At 40.8% G+C, this 18124-nt stretch overlaps 1 protein-coding gene across 1 annotated transcript; it reads left to right on the forward strand.

The window, feature by feature from the left end:
* The first annotated feature begins 10217 nt into the window (after positions 1 to 10217).
* LOC145627715 (uncharacterized) lies at positions 10218 to 10970 on the forward strand. The gene has a single exon (XM_081680068.1). The coding sequence runs from the start codon at positions 10218 to 10220 to the stop codon at positions 10968 to 10970; it is 753 nt and encodes a 250-aa protein (XP_081536194.1).
* Positions 10971 to 18124: the final 7154 nt, after the last annotated feature.

Below are 18124 nucleotides of genomic sequence, written 5' to 3' on the forward strand. Positions count from 1 at the left end.
CATCCGGAGGGCTAATTAATCCTAGCCTCTCCATTAGCCACATCTGTAAAAAAGTTGCAATGCAAATAAATTATTATTACAATACAAAAATATATTTTTTGATTTCTGCAATTAAAAATATTATTTTTCTACCTATAATAAAATTGGGGAACCGCGAAAAGGCGCTTTTGGGTCCCTTTTCAATTCATCGAGACTAATCATGGTCTCTCCAACTATTAATGGCATTGGATTCCTCCCTGATTCAATTTGTTCTAGTACAGTGGTGATAATTGATTGACCCTCATTATTTTTACCACTACTAAGAAAAAATTGATTGAGCATGCAAAATAAGAACGCCCTTCTTCTATATATATGAAAAGATTCATAAAGAGGTTTATCAAAATAATAGCGTGCAAATTCTTTCAAATTAACCATATTGCCATCTACTATTTTTGATAAATCCCTTTCCTTTAAATTAAAGAAGCGCTCAAAATCCTTATAATAGTATGCATCTACTCTAGGGATTACTACGAGGTCTATTGCAGGGAAGCCTAAGATAGCACCAAATTCCTCTGGCAAAGGGCTAATCTCATCATACCCTATTCTGAAACAATGCGTATCAACATTCCAAAATTCTAAAGCGGTATGTATGAAGTCTAGGTCTAGATCTACCCCTTTGATGCCATAAATTCCCCCCAAGTGAAATAAATCTAATTCTTTTTTGTCTCTAGCATTAAGAGATCGATACCATTCATGAGTGTATTGGGTGAAGATTTTAGTGGCTAAAGACATGATTATTATTTCTAAAGAAGAGAATAATTTTATTCGCTGGAATTATGAGAAGAATCGGCTGGGCAGGGGGCTATTTATACAGAAATTGCAAAGAGTTTTGATCAGACTGAAATACGGAATCAGCGTCAATTGGCGTCAAACCCCCGAGATTGGCGCCAACCGCCAGAGCTTGGCGCCACACGCTAAGTGTAGCGCCTGGCGCCACGCGCTATAGTGTGGCGCCAGCTGGCGCCAAGTCACCAGGACAGTCGCGCGTGCTCAGTTTGTGTTTTTAATATTAAACTCGACTCGGTTAATGACTTTATGGCTCCGTTTAATATTCCTAAACATCTTTTCTATCTTTTTTTCTTAATTAATTAAATATAGCTATTATTTTAAATTTATATTATTCTTTTTTTGGACTTTATTTTAAATTCCAAAACCCGACATTTTTTTTATTTTTTCCTTTTTTTATTTTTTCTTTTTGGGGGAGAGAGTCGGATAATATCCTCCATCAATAATAAAAATGACGGAATTTTTGCGCAAAATTGTTGTCACACTTCTTTTGCACACACTAACATACACATAATAATAAACAATCAAATAAATTTATGATAACATAAAAATACAAAATGTGTCTCTAAATGAGGAGTCAAAGACAAAGTTCTATAAAAAAAAGTCAAAATATAATATACACAGGAACGAACTACGGCGCCGGAGGACGTAGGCCCATCATACCATAAAATTGCGTCGTACGAGGAGTCACCTCTCCACCGGCTCCAGCTCCAGCTTAAACACCAGTCTCCGTGGGAGGAGGAAGACTCAGGTTAGGACCACTCCAGCCAAGATCAACCTGAGGCTGAGACCGCGGAGGCTGCTGCGATGACGAGCCGACCTCGTACATCCCACCACCTCTGAAAGCTGAAGTAGCTTCTCCTACCAGTGCAGCAGGAGCACCCTCAGAAGAAGATCCCGAGCCCTCAGCAACGTCGGCTCGAGCAGCCTCAGAGCGATCGCCTCTAACCCCTGACGAGGTACGACGACGTCTCGAGCTAGACCTCGCCGGATCTCTCCGCCCCTCAGGTCTCGTGCGGATGTGAGAAGCGATAGGCTGGCCCTGCAAAAAGAATTAAATCAGAAACAAAGTAAAATTGAAGCAACAATGCAAAAATAATGAGTAAAGAAAGGTTACCTCTCGGACAACGTCATCCCGACGACAGGTGGCCGCGTTCCTCATCCGGACGAGCTGGCTCCGGAAGGCATCTATGCATCGTGCCATAGCCGAAACCACCTCGCGTGAAAACTGTCAGAAAAATAAGTTAGTAAAAATGCATGATATATGAACACAAAATTCTGAAAAAACTAGGCTTACTCGATTCTGGTGGCGAGGAATCGACCGCTCTACGAAGCGCTCGCCCTCGGGAGCCGGAGAAATCATCTCCTCGATCGGCTCGTACATCCCCTGGTAGTGGATAGACATACGGGGTGGCACGAACTCAGCAGCACCGTCCTGATAAAACAGAAAAAATCAGTAAAGTATTACTTGGGGGCTACTTAACAAAAAATAAAAAGCTAAGAATCTTACCCTCACATCCTCAGCCGGTACAGGGGCTGGAGCTAACAAAGGTAGTAGCTCCTCAGCATAGCACCGCTCGAGGATCGCATGGGACCGCCAAGGGGTACCAGCTCCCTCAGACATGCTCGACAACCTCGCCTCGTCGAACATATGACGTGGTGGAGCGACAGGAACGACGAAGACCTCAGAAGAGTGCTGTCTAGCGACCCTCTCTCCCAAGTACGTGACCGCTCCATAGGTCCCCAGAAAATAGCGACGCTCAGCAGAGTACTGTGCGGCTAATCTTGGGACCGTCCAACCGCCCCACGGTCGGTATACCACCTCAGGTCCCTATAAAAAGCATCAATCAGGCAAGAATATATCTAAAACGCCGCGGAAAAGCAAGATAAACACTAAAAGTCGTACCGAGATGATCCAGCTCCGGACACGTGCAGTAGACATGTCCACGTGGTGGCCGCCCCAGGAGGCGCTCACTGGAAATCCCCTCGGCGATGGTCTCGCCGGCGCAACGGAAGGAAAGTACTCGTAGAACCAGATCTACAAGGAGTTAAAAGTGTGAGTAAATGCTAATTAATATGTAGGGCTAAACTTTATAGGGAATAATGTTTACCTCTACGACCTTCCAGAAAGCAGACAAAGCGACGTTCGTCCTAAAGGACTGGCGACGACATGAGTCCCTCAGCGCACGAACGAAGTCAGCATAGGCCAAGCTGGCCCAGTCATAAGTCCCGATCCGCTGGAGATCACGGACAGCAGGAAGGTAGTAAAGCAATGCCCTACTACCCTTGTCAGGAGAGAATGTCCCTGACAACAACATCAGCACAAAGATGCGCACCCGCTGCTCTCGGGTGGTTGCATCGTCGTCAAGAGCCGCTGCCAGCGTCGAGCAGCGAATTCCCCTAGCACTGAACTGAGTCGTCTCGACCTCAGCTCGGGCCCGAATAGCGATCGGCCCAACAACTCCTCGACCTTTGAAGAAAAGACGTCGATCCCACCATCGAACGGTAATGGCACAGAAGTGAACTCCAGTCCTGTGATGAGATTGAAGTCCGTAGGGGTGACCATCATTTCGCCCCAAGGGAAATGAAAGGTGTTGGTGGTGTCCCAGAAGAACTCCACCAAAGCGCGCACTACGTGATGACCCCCGCTGGAGGCGACCATAGCCTCGGAGGTCTCAAACAGAGTAGCTAGCCCGCAAGACTCCCATAGGAGCCTCGTCTCAAGATCTCTAGCGATGTGCATCCTGTACAAATCGCCTAAACCGTCACAGCCAGAGCCGTGATGCCGTGTCCTCCCGGGCTCGGTACCCCGTCTCACCCTCTCAGAAATGTGGTGGATAGGGGCAAAGAACAGAGTCCGCTCATCCCACTCCGGAAGTCGACCAAGCGAAGTGGACGACGTGGCGTCGTCCTCCACGGGCTCATGCTCCCGTCTAGTGTTTCGGGACCGTGAACCCGAGCCTCATTGTCTAGCCATGCTACATTGTGCAGAATCATCATAAATTAAGGTTCTATAGTATCTAAGGTTCGCCTAGCCGCATGATACTATGTTCACAAAAACAGAGTACGTAGTACTAAAACAGAGCACAAATTCAAATTAAGCATGACAGCATTTTTCAAGCAATCAAACAATTTCTTGCAACACCATAGTGATTATTGTGACAAATTAGACAAGAATTGCTAGCAAAAATGTCAAGAACGAGTCACATTGTTCTTCACGACCTTAAGAGGTCCAACAATGGCAAATTGCTCATTTCTTCACCAAATTGAGTCAAACAAGTCTCAAATTACTCCCAAGGCAATATACAAACATAATTAAGCAATTTCATGGCATAAAACTTGACAAACAAAGCAAATTGAGCATCATAAAAATCGAATTTTCATGAAATTCGTGAATATTCATGCCAAGAATTCATAAAAACTGATGTGAGTTTGAGGAAAACTTACATAGATCGGGAAAATAGATGAGAAGAGCTTTGATTTGCAACAAATTTGAGCGAATTCGGTTGAAAAACGAGCAAGCAATGAGCAATTGAAGCTTTCGGTTTCCTCGAGCAGTTTCGCGACAAACAGAGCAGCGAAATGAAGAGAAAATGGGTATTTAAAGAAATTCCCGTGCTGGCGCCAGTCCCTATACATTGGCGTCACAAGTTGGGCTTGGCGCCTGGCGCCAACATCAGCGCCTAATAGCCGGAGCTGATGGTTTTTCAGCGACGCCAAAGCATCCAGCCGCCTGATGAGGTTATGCTAGCCTTCTGCAACATATTTTGGGTTCCTTGGTACGCCAGTTAGCCCCTCTAAGAAATTTGACATGATTTAGTAATCGGCTTGATTACATAAAGTGATCGACCTGATAAGAGATCGTCTCACTTAGCTTAAAGCGCCTAAGCATTGGCTCATTAGCAAAAGGCACCGACATATAGGTTCAAAAGTAAAGAGCACCGACATACAGGTTCAAAACAACAAGAGTGCCGACGTACAGGCATAGCGGAAGCAAAGTTCAGGCGAACTTTTAAAGATCGACAAGCGTGGATCTTCGGTAATTTCCTTTGGAAAATTATCGCATCAAATGAGGATGACTTCAAGAGAAGATATCTTTGACAACGTTCCCTAGCTTGCGGAGAGTTTTCACGAGCAACTGAGGATTATTTCAAGCGAAATAATCTTCGATGATATTCCCTAGGATGTGGAATATTGTCACGAGCAACTGAGGATTATTTCAAGCGAAATAATCTTCGATAGTATTCCCTAGGATGTGGAACATTGTCAATACGGATGAGGATTGTTTCAAGAGAAATAATCTTCGATAATGTTCCCTAGGATGTGGAATATTATCAATGCGGAGGAGGATCGTTTCAAGCAAAGCAATCTTCTAATTTGGAAGCAGTTACAGGCGTAGCAGTTTTCAAGCGGGATGGCATTCTCTAGCTTGTAGAAGGTCATCAAAGCAAGGATACAGTAAAGCGACAGCAAATCGGTTACTTTCAGAGACGTGTGCTCGACGGTGCAAGATACGCGTTTCTTAACTCTTTTATCTGTTTAACTAACGCTAGTTTTGCAGGTATCGGTCTTACAAGAATGATTTAGGATCGCAGAACGTTCTGAATCATTATCCGTCCCTATCGATACTTTGACTTTTTGTTTTTGAAACTTGTGTTTCTCCAAACTAAGTCAAAGTGGGGGCTTCTGTAGACACCCATTTGTGTCTCCCCAAAACCAAACCCAGTGATGAGTACCTTTCACGTCGAATCATAATCGAATGAAACGAAAGTGTGGAAAGGTCTAGTGTTGCAGAAAGTTTTTATTTCTTTTCTCTTCTCTCTGTTTTTGAAAACTTTATTTTAAGAAAACAGCCAATCCAGTTTGTTTGGTCCATGATATGGGTCCAATAGTGGTGTAGTTGGATGGGGCTTGCAAAGACCTTTCCAACGATATATTATAAGCCCAATTCCGATGAATATTGAGGAAGTTATGGCCAATTTACTAAACTGGGCCCGGTTTGAGCTTTATGTGCGGCCCAATGATCTAGGGGAGGGCCTAATATGATTTATCATTCCTAATGCAATTAGGAATGGTTTTAGTCTTCTAGATTCTTCTAGAAGGTTCTTTTCATTCCTAATTCAATTAGCATTGATAAGTTGACTTTGTTGACTTTTCAGAGTTTTAATCAAAATCAAATAGCATTTTCCAAGAAATTATATTATTTTATCCTCCAGTACGGTAAACTTATCGGATTTTCGAAAACGCGTTGAAATCAAGCTTGGCGTCCAACCCCAGGCCTTGGCGCCTGGAACCTGGCTTGGCGCCTGGAACCTGGCTTGGCGCCTGGCGCTAGCCATTGGCGTCTGGCGCTAGTGCTGGTGTCTGGCGCCAGCTAGCCAGGGTTGGCGCCAGCTCTGTTTCCTGAGCGTCAGACTCTGTTTTGTTAATTTATCTTTTTTGGCTGATTTTCTCTATAAATATCGTATTAAAAACTCCGTTTTCATTCACCAATTCTCACGATCATTCATCTACAATCACTTTTAATTAGCATTCTTTAATCTTTCAATTCTTTCTCTTTTTCCTCTAAACTTTGTTTTCTCATACAAAATTCCGCATTCGCAAGATCTAGAAACACCTAGCCATATTCGAAGTTGCCTTCGCCCTAGACGTGAAAGGTTTTAATTTCTGAGGGTTTGGTCCCAAATCTCTCTTTCAATTATTTAATTTGATTGTTGTTTATTATTTTCCTTGAAGTTACTAACGTGTGTATTTTGTTATTAGAAAAAGGTACGAAGCATCAAAGTAAGTTCTTTAATTGATTTATTGACATTATGATGTAGAAATCATGTTTATATCGTTATTATGATATTCCTAGTATCATGTCTAGGATAATTTTAATATTAAATATGATTGTTACTATGCTTCCTATGTTCTTCCTAATATTTGTGATTGTTAGTATCATGTTAGGGCTAGATTTGATTTTTATTGCTTAGTGACATGCTAGGGTTTGTTATTAATCTTATTAGTATCATGCCTAGGATCTTGCAATTATTATGCTTTAATATTAACATGAACATGATTATGATTATAATTGTTATAATTTATGATGATTATGAATATTATTATTATTATTATTATTTTGATAATGATTATTTTATTTATGATTATTATTGTTTTGATTATGATTATAATTTTATGATGATTATTATTTTTATCATGATTATTATTAGGAAAAATTAGAAAATAACACCTAAAAATTGTCACAATTTTGATAATAACACCACCAAAAAAAAAAGTTTTTATTATAACACCACAAAAAAAAACCAAAAATTTGCTTTCACCACCACTTAACTTTGCCATCCAAAAAAACCGTTAAGTGGGCCCACACAGTACACATGTCAATCAACTATTGGATAAAAAATTCAAAAAAAAAATAAAAGAAAAACCCTATAATCCTAACCCAGCCACCACCACCACCGCCGCCGCCCATGGCCGGCACCCCAACCCAGCCCCTAACTCAACCCTACCATGGCCGGCACCCCAACCTAGCCCCTAACTCAACCCTACCATGGCCGGCACCCCAACCCAGCCCCTATCACTGTCTCCCAGACGTAGCCGAACCACCCAGACCCCAAACCAGCCAACCCCCATCATCGTTTCACCGCCGTCGCCGAACCACCCCGACCCCAACCCAAACCAGCCCAGCCCCCTTCATCGTCTCTCCGCCGTCGCCGAACCACCCAGACCCCAACCCAAACCAGCCCAGCCCCCATTATCGTCTCCCCGACCCGAATCCATCGCCAAACCACCCAAATCCAATCCTAACCAGCCCAGCCACCGTACTCCTCTACCAAACCCAACCAAAATTCGTCGCCAAACCGCCGAAACCCCGACCCACCCATACCCAAACCCACTAACCGCCCTACTCCTCTCACCCTCACCTTGAACCAAATCGGGGTTCGGGTTCTTTCGTGGGTACGTTTGGGCTGATTTCGACAGTCAAGTGGTGGTCGGCTGGCTGGTTTATTTGGTCGAGGGTGGTCGATTGGGATTGGGTGACGGCGGTGGAGGCTGGGTTGGAGAACGGTGGTAGGAATGGCGGCGCCGCGCCAATGGTGGCTGGGTATTTTAAGGGTTTTGCTTTTTTTTTTTTAATTTTCTTTTTTTTTGTTTATTTATTTATTTTAATCCAATGCACAATTGACACGTGTACAATGTGGGACCCACTAACGGTTTTTTGGATGAAAAAGTTAAGTGGTGTTGAAATCAGAATTTTTTGTTTTTTGGTGGTGTTATAATCTAAGTTTTTTTTTTTTTGTGGTGTTATTATCAAAATCGTGACAATTTTTGGGTGTTATTTTCTAATTTTTCCTTATTATTATGTTGCTTGATGTTTATTATTTATTGCTTGATCACGCCTTTTATTGCATGCTTAAAGGGAATTGGTACTTGTCGTCACGATTAATAAGATAATTAATAATCTTGTTTAGGGTTAATTGTGATTATAATTCAAGTGATCTCCAATAATATATTTGTTTGTGCATTAATATTCAACCAACATAGATAAACAGGTTTAGGGTTAATCCTATTGATTGCATGTTAATTAGAAAGCGCACATGAATACGATCAGAATAAAGTAGAGGCCTATTATTAGGGCAGGTTCAATCTCTTTTAGGTTGGATTTGTACCTTCATCCCCGAACCCTTTTTTGGTTCATGACCTTATGGATTTGAAGATCTCTTGGATCGTTAAGGGGTGTAACCTTCACCTCGTGAACGGTTTACAAGTTCCTTAAAAACTTGTTGGCGACTCTTTTGCTCTATCTTCTTCCCTTTTGGACGCCACCGTACTTTAGTGTATGATCACAGTGGGGTTCGAGCTAGTGGGATTTTAAAGGCTTGAATTATTCCCTACACTCATGCTGTAATTGTTAATGGAGAGCCGTCTGCTTCGTTCTTGCCGGAGAGGGGTCTTCGTCAAGGAGACTCGATTTCCCCATACTTGTTCATCCTTTGTGCAGAAGTCTTTTCTCATTTGATCCAAATGGAAGTAAATAGGGGCTCGTTAAGAGGGATACAAGTATGCAGAGGCGCACCGAGTGTTTCTCATCTTCTATTTGCCGATGACAGCATCATTTTTTGTAGAGCGGAGGATTGTGATGTGCAAGCTGTCAGGAAGATTTTACAGTACTATAGTGAAGCCTCGGGTCAAGAAATTAAATTTTCCATGTCTGAAGTTAGTGTGAGTTCGAATGTTCCTCTGGAGAGGAAGGAAGTTTTGGCTGCTGGTTTGGAGGTGAGACTTGTTGAGAATCATGGGAAGTATCTTGGTATGCCTACTTTTGTAGGAAGAGCAAAATCAAGGGCTTTTGACTTTTTGCGGGAGAGGGTGTGGAAAAGGTTGAAAGGGTGGAAGCAGCAACTCTTATCATTCGCGGGTAGAGAAGTCCTGTTAAAGGCAGTTGTCCAAGCGGTTCCTACCTATATAATGAGTTTGTTTCGTCTACCTATTGGGTTTTGTTATGATATGCAGAGAATGATGGCCAGATTTTGGTGGGGTTGCAAAGAAGATGAGAGGCGAATTTTTTGGGTGGCTTGGGATAAGCTCTGCGAGTCTAAGCAGGTTGGGGGCTTGGGTTTTCGAAGGCTTGCTGATTTTAATGAGGCTTTATTAGCTAAGCAGGGCTGGCGAATTATGAACAATCCAGAGCTACTCTCTTCTCGTATTCTGATGGCTAAATATTTTCCAAATACAATTTTTCTCAATTCAAATGTAGGTAGCAGACCGAGCTACATTTGGAGGAGCATTTGGGGTTGTAGGTGGGTGATTGAGAAAGGATGCAAGTGGATTATTGGGGATGGCAAATCTTTGAAGGTGTGGAGTGACCCATGGATCGATAGACCACCATCATTTAGAGTTATTTCAAGAAAGGTGGATGGTAGTGTTTGTGATCGAGTGGCGGATCTTATGTGTAGCAATGGTGGGGGTTGGGATGAAGATGTAGTAAGGGCGAATTTTATCCCCTTTGAGGCTGAGGAAATTCTAAATATGCCATTGCCGTCAACCATGATTGATGATATGTATGTTTGGAGCTATGATAAGTCAGGGACATACACTGTAAAATCGGGATACCATTTTATTTCTTTCAACAGGAAGCTGCAGGAAGATGGAAGGGGCTCTTCAAATCCGACAAATTTATGGCAAAAAATCTGGAAATTGTGTGTTCCCCCAAAGGTGAGAGTGTTTGTTTGGATATTATGTTGTGGGCTCTCCCTACTAGTAGAGGTCTTCACAGGCGCATTGAGAGTATCTCCCCGATTTGCAGAAGGTGTGATAGAGCTGCTGAATCTGAATTACATGCTATTTGGAGTTTTAAGTTGGTGCTAGGGGTGTGGGAGGAGGTGAGTATGATGGCTTGCTGTCCGAATTTCTATGAGGTGGCGGATTGGGTTGGTTGGGTGTTAGACTTGAAAGATGCAGAGGAGAGAAGTAGGATTATGATGATTGCGTGGGAGATATGGAATGAGAGAAACGCTGTGGCAAATGGTGCTGTCCCTAAGGAGATTGTAGCTGCTGCTGACAATCTGCGGAACGCATTCAATGAGGCACAAATTCCTGTTGTTGTCTCACGTGCTAACCCCGAACGAAGAGAGTTGAACTCTAAGTGGTGTGCTCCCTGCGAGGGAGTGCTAAAGGTGAATGTCGATGGTGATGTCCTTGGTGAAGCTGGGTCAGGTATGGGGGTGGTCATTAGAGACCACTTAGGGGAGGTGGTGAGGGCGGGCTTCCAGCAGGTTCATCAGACTTGGGACGCGAGTATTGTTGAAGCAAAGGCGATGGTTCTTGGGCTGAAATTGGCAGTGCAATGTAATGTGAAAAGGGTAATTATTGAGAGTGATTGTGAGCGTTTGGTGAAGCTAGTAAATGGGGTAGGGAAGGATGGTTCTTTTCAAGGCTTATTACCTAAAGAGATTAAGTGTGTTGCTGAGTTTTTTGATAGTATTGTTTTTGCTCATGTTTTTAGGGAAGCTAATAGTGTAGCCCATGCTATGGCTCACCTTTCCCCTTTAGAGTACTCTACTCGTGTGTGGGTTGGGTGTTGTCCAAGCGTGGTTGATGATGTAGTTGCGTTGGATTTTGTTTTGAGTTACAATAATAATTAGTCGATTTGGTCGGCTTTCCTAAAAAAAAAATATTTATGGCTTAAAAAAGTTAGTAAATTTATGGGTTTAAAAAAATAACAAATTTGCCAAAAAAACAAGTAAGGGTAGATGGGTCATTCAATACCGCGACATAAGTAATTCTATTGTGGCATTTAGTAACACTTTCTCACTCTACCATTTTTTGCAAAGGAAAAATTAAAAAGAATAATCCCACCTTTCTCGCATCTGCTCAAAATAATCCTAACTTTGCGTATTCCAGAAATAATCTCACCTTATACCCCAATTTTCTCAAAATGATCCTTTTTACCTACAACTGTTTCTATAGGTCAATTTTTTGTTTTTTTTTTCAAATAATAAAACAAAGGAAAAAGAAAAAAAAAATCCCCTAACACCCTAACCCAGCCCCACCCCACCATTGGCACCGCCTATCCCCCACCGGCGAAACCCTCCTTCCCTCCTTCCCCCTCCCTAAAAACCATCCCAACCCTGCCTAACCACCGCAAATCACAACCTAGCCTCACATCTCCAATATCACAACCACCTCCGCCACTCAAGACAACCAATTTCGCACCCCAGCCTCTTCGAACTACCGCAAATACCAACCGAACCACCTGAAAAAAAAACTACTCTATCATAACTACTCTTTTATTTTTTTTCTAAAAAAAAACAATTATTTTATTTTAATAAAAAAAAACTGCTCTGTTGAGTCACTTAAGGTTTTGAGTGATGACAAACAGCTGACTAGCTGGTTCTTGTTGGTTTTATATTATATCAACTGACATTTTGAACAGGAACAGCTATCCCAAGTACTTGAGGCAATATGAAGTTCTTTTGAATCAAAGCATTCAAGAAATCTGTATCAGAATGTTCTATCAAGGAAGGCCGTCAAGACTTGAAGATTATGAAGTCTCTCAGATTAGGATAGTTGATCTTTGTAGTCTTTATAATGTTAAGTGTGCATGGATGTTTGTACGTGAGCTATCTGTATCCCTTACTTAGAATATTTAGTGTTGTAGAGATCAGGAAAAGTTGACCTGATCTCTAGGACACTAACAGGTTGGGAAACAGCTGCTTCGTAGCTTGTTTCATGAACCTGGACATTAGTTCAGTAAATATTTTCTGGAATATATATTTCCTATCCTTAGAGAATATTTACTAAACTAATTGATTCAGTTTATGCAGAGTTGGAGATGAATTATTTCGCATATAACTTAGAATATATTATTCTACCCATTTATGGAAAGTAGAATAATATCTTAGAATATCTCTTATTTACAAAATAAAAGATATTCTATTTACCTAAGTTTTGATCTGAAAAGATCACGAAAGAATTCATCTCCCAACCTTATAAAAGAATAAACTCGATCAGAATTTCGAGTGAGCTTTTCTGAAAAACTTCTCCATCTTTGAAAGCTCGAAACACACTCTAAGGGAAATAGTTAGTTCATCTCTTACAAACTATTTATGCACACAGTAAGGATTGTTTTGTAATTATCTCTTGTAAGCTTTGAGTAGGAAGCATTTAGAGGGAAACAAAGGGTTTGTATTGAATCACTAAGAGGTTAGTGATTGGGTAGCATTTACGAGTGTGAGTGCAAGTGCTTGTGAGTTCAAGTGCGAAGTGACACCTAGAGTTAGGTGTGGGGATCACGAGTGTGATCATTTGTAATTGCTTTTGTTTTTCAGAGTTGATTAATAAAAGTAATTAGGGTAGTGGAGGACGTAGGCTCAGAGTTGAGCTGAACCTCGTTAAATCTTTGTGTTGATTATTTATTGAATTTTCTGTTTCCGCTGCAGGACCAGTTCATCACCTGGTCCCCCTACATAAATAGAGAAGAAAATCCAATAATTCTTAACACTGCCCTGTACTCAATTCAACCCCCCCCCCCTTCTTGAGTACCAGCTGCACTTTCAATTGGTATCAGAGCCTCGGCTTCTTGTAAGGGTAACACCTAGAGAAGTAGATCATGAGTACTCAGGAAATGAATGCTATGGGATATGACAACAAGACACCAAAGTTCAATGGGAAGAACTATGCATGGTGGAAGAACAGAATCAAGAATATCATCATTGGCATTGATTATGAATGCTGGTTGGTTGTTAAGAATGGTCCCTTGACCATTGAGAAGTCTGATCCAGAAGGGAAGCTAGTCCCAAAGACTGAAGATGAATACATCTCCACTGATTACAAAAAGCTGGAGAAAAATGCTAAGGCTATGTCAATACTGCAACAGGCCATTGCTGAGAATGAGACAAACAGGATCTCAGCATGCACCACTGCCAAGGAGATCTGGGATACCCTTGAACTTGCCTTTGAGGGTACCAGTGAGGTAAAAAGGTCTAAAATTGATTTACTTATGTCAAAATATGAATCTTTTAATATGTTTAAGGATGAAGATATTAATACTTGTTTTGGTAGATTCATGACTATTGTAAATGATTTAAAATCTCTTGGTAAAAGCTTTACTGATGAAGATCTTGTTAGAAAGATTTTGAGAAGTTTGACAGGTGAATGGACTCCCAAGGTTACAGCCATTTATGAGGCAAAGGATCTTTCAATTCTATCAGTTGAACAGCTGATAGGTTCCCTCATGACCCATGAAATGCTGGTTGGATCTAAGTCAGAGAAGGTACCAGCAAAAGGAATTGCACTAAAGGGAACAGTCGAAGATGAGGATGATGAAATAGGAATGATGGCTAGAAGGTTTGAAAGAAGTTTCAGAAACCAGAAGGGAAAATTCATCAAGGGTAAGTTTAATAATGCATCAAATAAAAAATCTAACAATTTCTCTGCAACAGGATGCTTTAAGTGTGGTGAGAAGGGACACCTTGTGAAGAATTGTCCTCAATGGAAGGACAACCAGTCCAAGGAAGCAGACAAGATGGCCTACAAAAAGGCCATGGTTGCTGCTGTCTGGGGAGATACAGACAGTGATGAAGAGGGAGATGATTCAAGTCAGTCAGATGTATGTATGACAGCAATACTGAATCAAAGTTCAGAAGAAGATACCAGGTACAGCAGAGGAACCAGCTCAGATGTCCACTGCCTCATGGCAAAGAAGCACCCCTTGGATCAACATCAGGTAAACATTGATCAGATCAAAAAGGATATGCCCTTTTATGATAGAGAAAACTTGATGGAATGTGCTAGTAGTGCTTTAGATCAATGTTTAGAACTTGGAATTGCTTATCATGATTTTAAGAGAAAATTTAAAGAAAAGTCTAAAGAATATGATATTGCTAATTCAAGTTGTGATTTGTTGGAAAGTGTCTGTGCTAACTTGAAGCAGGAAGTAGCTGAACTAGAGATTGCTTTAGATCAAAGCAAACTTGAAATTCAGAGAATAAAATCTGATATGGGTTTATGTGATGACAGTGATGATGAATGTGAGAAACAGTTTACAAGTTGTGTCATTAACGTGCTTGATTATAGTGATGATGACTTGTACGACTTTGATAGTATAAAATCTAGGGCAAGTGCTCTGAATAGGTCTAAACTGTTAGAAGGATTCAACTTGTTAGTTGATGATGTAGAGAAACTATATAAAGCATATGTCCTAGTTAAGGACAGCAAAAGTACTGGTTCTGAAACTGTTTCTAGTAATATGCATGATGAATGTGAAGCTAAAATTTGTAGCTTGCAGGTTGAGTTAGCCCAGCTTAGAAAGACTAATTCATGTGATCCTGTAGTTTTGCATGATTCAAGTATTTCAAAATTGCAAGCTGAGCTTGAAAGAGCTAAGCTTGATTTTGAGATAGTTGTTGACCAGAATTTATCCCTGCATGAGAAAATGAATTTAAAGGACAGAGAGTTCATAGAATTTAAGAAGAGAATGGATAAAGTCCTCCAATCCCAGAACTCATTGAACCAGTTAACCTTAACTGCTGGAAACAGTGGTAGAAGGGGACTTGGTTATACTGGGAAGGGGAACAGGAGGAACTGGTCTCCCAGAGATACTACATGGTTACAGGAGTATAAGAAAGGTAAGTATGTCTTAGCAAAATACATGCATGTGTGCTATCATTGTGGCAAGAATGGCCATAAGAAATATGAGTGTAAAGACAGGAAAAGTAGATTGGATAAAAATGAGAAAAATGTTAAACAGATTTGGGTTAGAAAAGACTTGCTTGAATCTGTTGTTGGAAAGGGACCCAAAAAGATTTGGGTTCCTAAAGCTAATGTTTAAATTTTTCCTGTGCAGGCTGAAGTGAGAGACAATACCTACTGGTATTTGGACAGTGGCTGCTCAAGACACATGTCAGGGGATAGGAAACAGTTTCTCTCACTTACAGCTCATGAAGGGGGAAAGGTGACTTTTGGTGATAACAGTAAAGGTACCATTCTTGGAATTGGTAAGGTTGGTAAGTCACTTTCCCATGCTATTAGTGATGTATATTATGTTGATGGTTTACAACATAATCTCTTGAGTATTTCACAATTATGTGATAAAGGTAATAAAGTTGAGTTCAAAGACAACCTTTGTCACATAGTGAATTTGCAAACAAATGAACTTGTCTGCCAGGGATTCAGACATGAAAACGTTTACATTACTTATTTAAACCAAATCCCTGAGAACAAGTCCATCTGTTTGAGTGTTGTTTCTGATAGGGACCAGTGGCTTTGGCATAAAAGGATGGGACATGTCAGCTTTAGACTTCTTAACAAACTCAGGTCTCAAGAATTGGTGATAGGCCTGCCTAACATCAAGTTTGAAGCAGATAGAGTTTGTGAAGAATGTGCTAAAGGGAAACAGGTCAAATCCTTTTTTAAGCCAAAGAAAACTATCAGTACCAGCAGACCTCTAGAACTTATTCATATTGATTTATGTGGACCCATGAGAGTCCAAAGTAGAAATGGTTCTAGATATGTGTGTGTCATTGTTGATGATTATTCCAGATACACATGGACTCTATTTCTGTCTTCTAAAGATGAAACTTTTGATGAGTTTATTGTATTAGTAAAGCAGGTTCAGAACAAGATCAATCATCAACTGGCTGCCATAAGATCTGATCATGGATCAGAGTTTGATAACTCTAGCTTCATAGAGTTCTGCAGGGAACATGGAGTTTCTCACAATTTCTCTGCCCCAAGAACTCCTCAACAAAATGGAGTAGTTGAGAGGAAGAACAGGACTTTGGAAGAAATGGCAAGAACAATGCTCATTGAGAGTTGTCTCCCCAAGTCTTTTTGGGCAGAAGCTGTAAATACAGCTTGTCACATGTTAAATAGGTTGATGTTAAGGCCTCAAATGAAGAAGACTCCATACGAACTTCTTAGAGGAAGGAAACCAAACATAGCATACTTCAGAACCTTTGGTTGTAAGTGTTATGTGCATAATAATGGTAAGAACAGCTTGGATAAATTTGATCCAAGAAGTGATGAAGCTGTTTTCCTTGGTTATTCTTCTCACAGTAAGGCATATAAAGTATTCAATAAGAAAACTTTATGTGTTGAAGAAAGTGTTCATGTAGTCTTTGATGAATTTAATATGTGTTGTGAGAATGTGCAGGTTGATGACTTAGATGAGATAGGACTTTTGTATTTTACAGGAGAATCAACTGATGTTTCCTTAGAAAAACCAGGTTCACATACTGGTTCACCAGATGCTGCTGGTGAAGGACTTGGTCACAATGAAGGAGATCCTCAACAAGTGGATACTCATGAGGATGGAGATGAAGGCCCCCAAGTAAATGGAGAAAGCAACACCTCAGGGGGAACAGAAAACTTTCAGGACAAGTTTTCCACCCAGGTAAGGGAGGTAGGGGGAACATCTCAGCATACTGGTCCATCTGTGTAAAACCAATTCGATGGCACAAATGAACCAGGGATGCATGATGGTTCTGATGGATTAAATGAGAATGCACCTAGATCTAGCATTTTTAAATATAAATCTTCTCATCCTACTGAACAAATTCTGAGTGATATCAGTAAAGGCATTCAGACTAGGAGAGCAGTTTATGAAAACTTTTGTGCATTTTTCTCATTTTTATCTAATATAGAACCAACTGACTACAAGATGGCTTTAAAAGATCCTGATTGGGTTTTGGCTATGCAAGATGAATTAAATCAATTTGAAAGAAATAAAGTGTGGCATCTTGAGCCAAGACCTGAGAACAGGTCAGTCATAGGTACCAGGTGGGTCTTCAGAAACAAATTGGATGATCTGGGTACTATAGTCAGAAACAAAGCTAGACTGGTCGTGCAAGGTTATAATCAGCAAGAAGGCATTGATTATGATGAAACCTTTGCCCCAGTAGCTAGACTTGAGGCAATAAGGATCTTGATTGCCTTTGCTGCTCATAAGAACATTAAGCTCTTTCAAATGGATGTTAAGACAGCATTTCTTAATGGTTATTTGAAAGAAGAAGTATATGTTGAGCAGCCCCCTGGCTTTGCTGATAGTCAATTCCCAAATCATGTATATAAGCTGGACAAGGCACTCTATGGTCTTAAACAAGCTCCTAGAGCTTGGTATGAAAGGCTGTCCAACTTTCTGATGGAACATGACTATAGAAGAGGAACGGTTGATAAGACCCTCTTTATCAAAACCAGGAATTTTGATTTGATTGTAGTACAGATATATGTAGATGATATAATATTTGGTGCTACTAATCAAATGTTGTGTAGTGAGTTTGCAGATCTGATGCAAAGTGAATTTGAGATGAGCATGATGGGAGAACTAGGATTCTTCCTAGGATTGCAGATCAAGCAAACAGTTGATGGGATCATGATACATCAACAGAAGTATCTAAAGGAACTAATCAAGAAGTATGGATTGCAAGACAGTAAATCATATGCAACTCCAATACCTACAAATGCAAAGCTAGACAGTGATGATAAAGGAGAGAGTGTGGAAGCTACACTGTTTAGAGGTATGATTGGTTCTCTTCTCTACTTGACAGCTAGTAGGCCAGATATAGTGTTTTCTGTGGGATTGTGTGCACGTTTTCAAAGCAATCCCAAAGAATCTCACCTAAAGGCTGTCAAGAGAATATTTAGATACTTAGTAGGAACAGATGATCTGTACTTGTGGTACCCCAAAGGTGGTTCAATTGAACTATTAGGATACACAGATGCAGATTATGCTGGATTCCTAGTAGACAGAAAGAGCACATCTGGTATGGCACATTTCTTAGGTCCCTGCTTGATTTCA

This window comes from Chenopodium album, chromosome 4 (assembly GCF_948465745.1).
Source record: "Chenopodium album chromosome 4, dcCheAlbu1.1, whole genome shotgun sequence".
Classification (NCBI taxonomy): Eukaryota; Viridiplantae; Streptophyta; class Magnoliopsida; order Caryophyllales; family Amaranthaceae; genus Chenopodium; species Chenopodium album.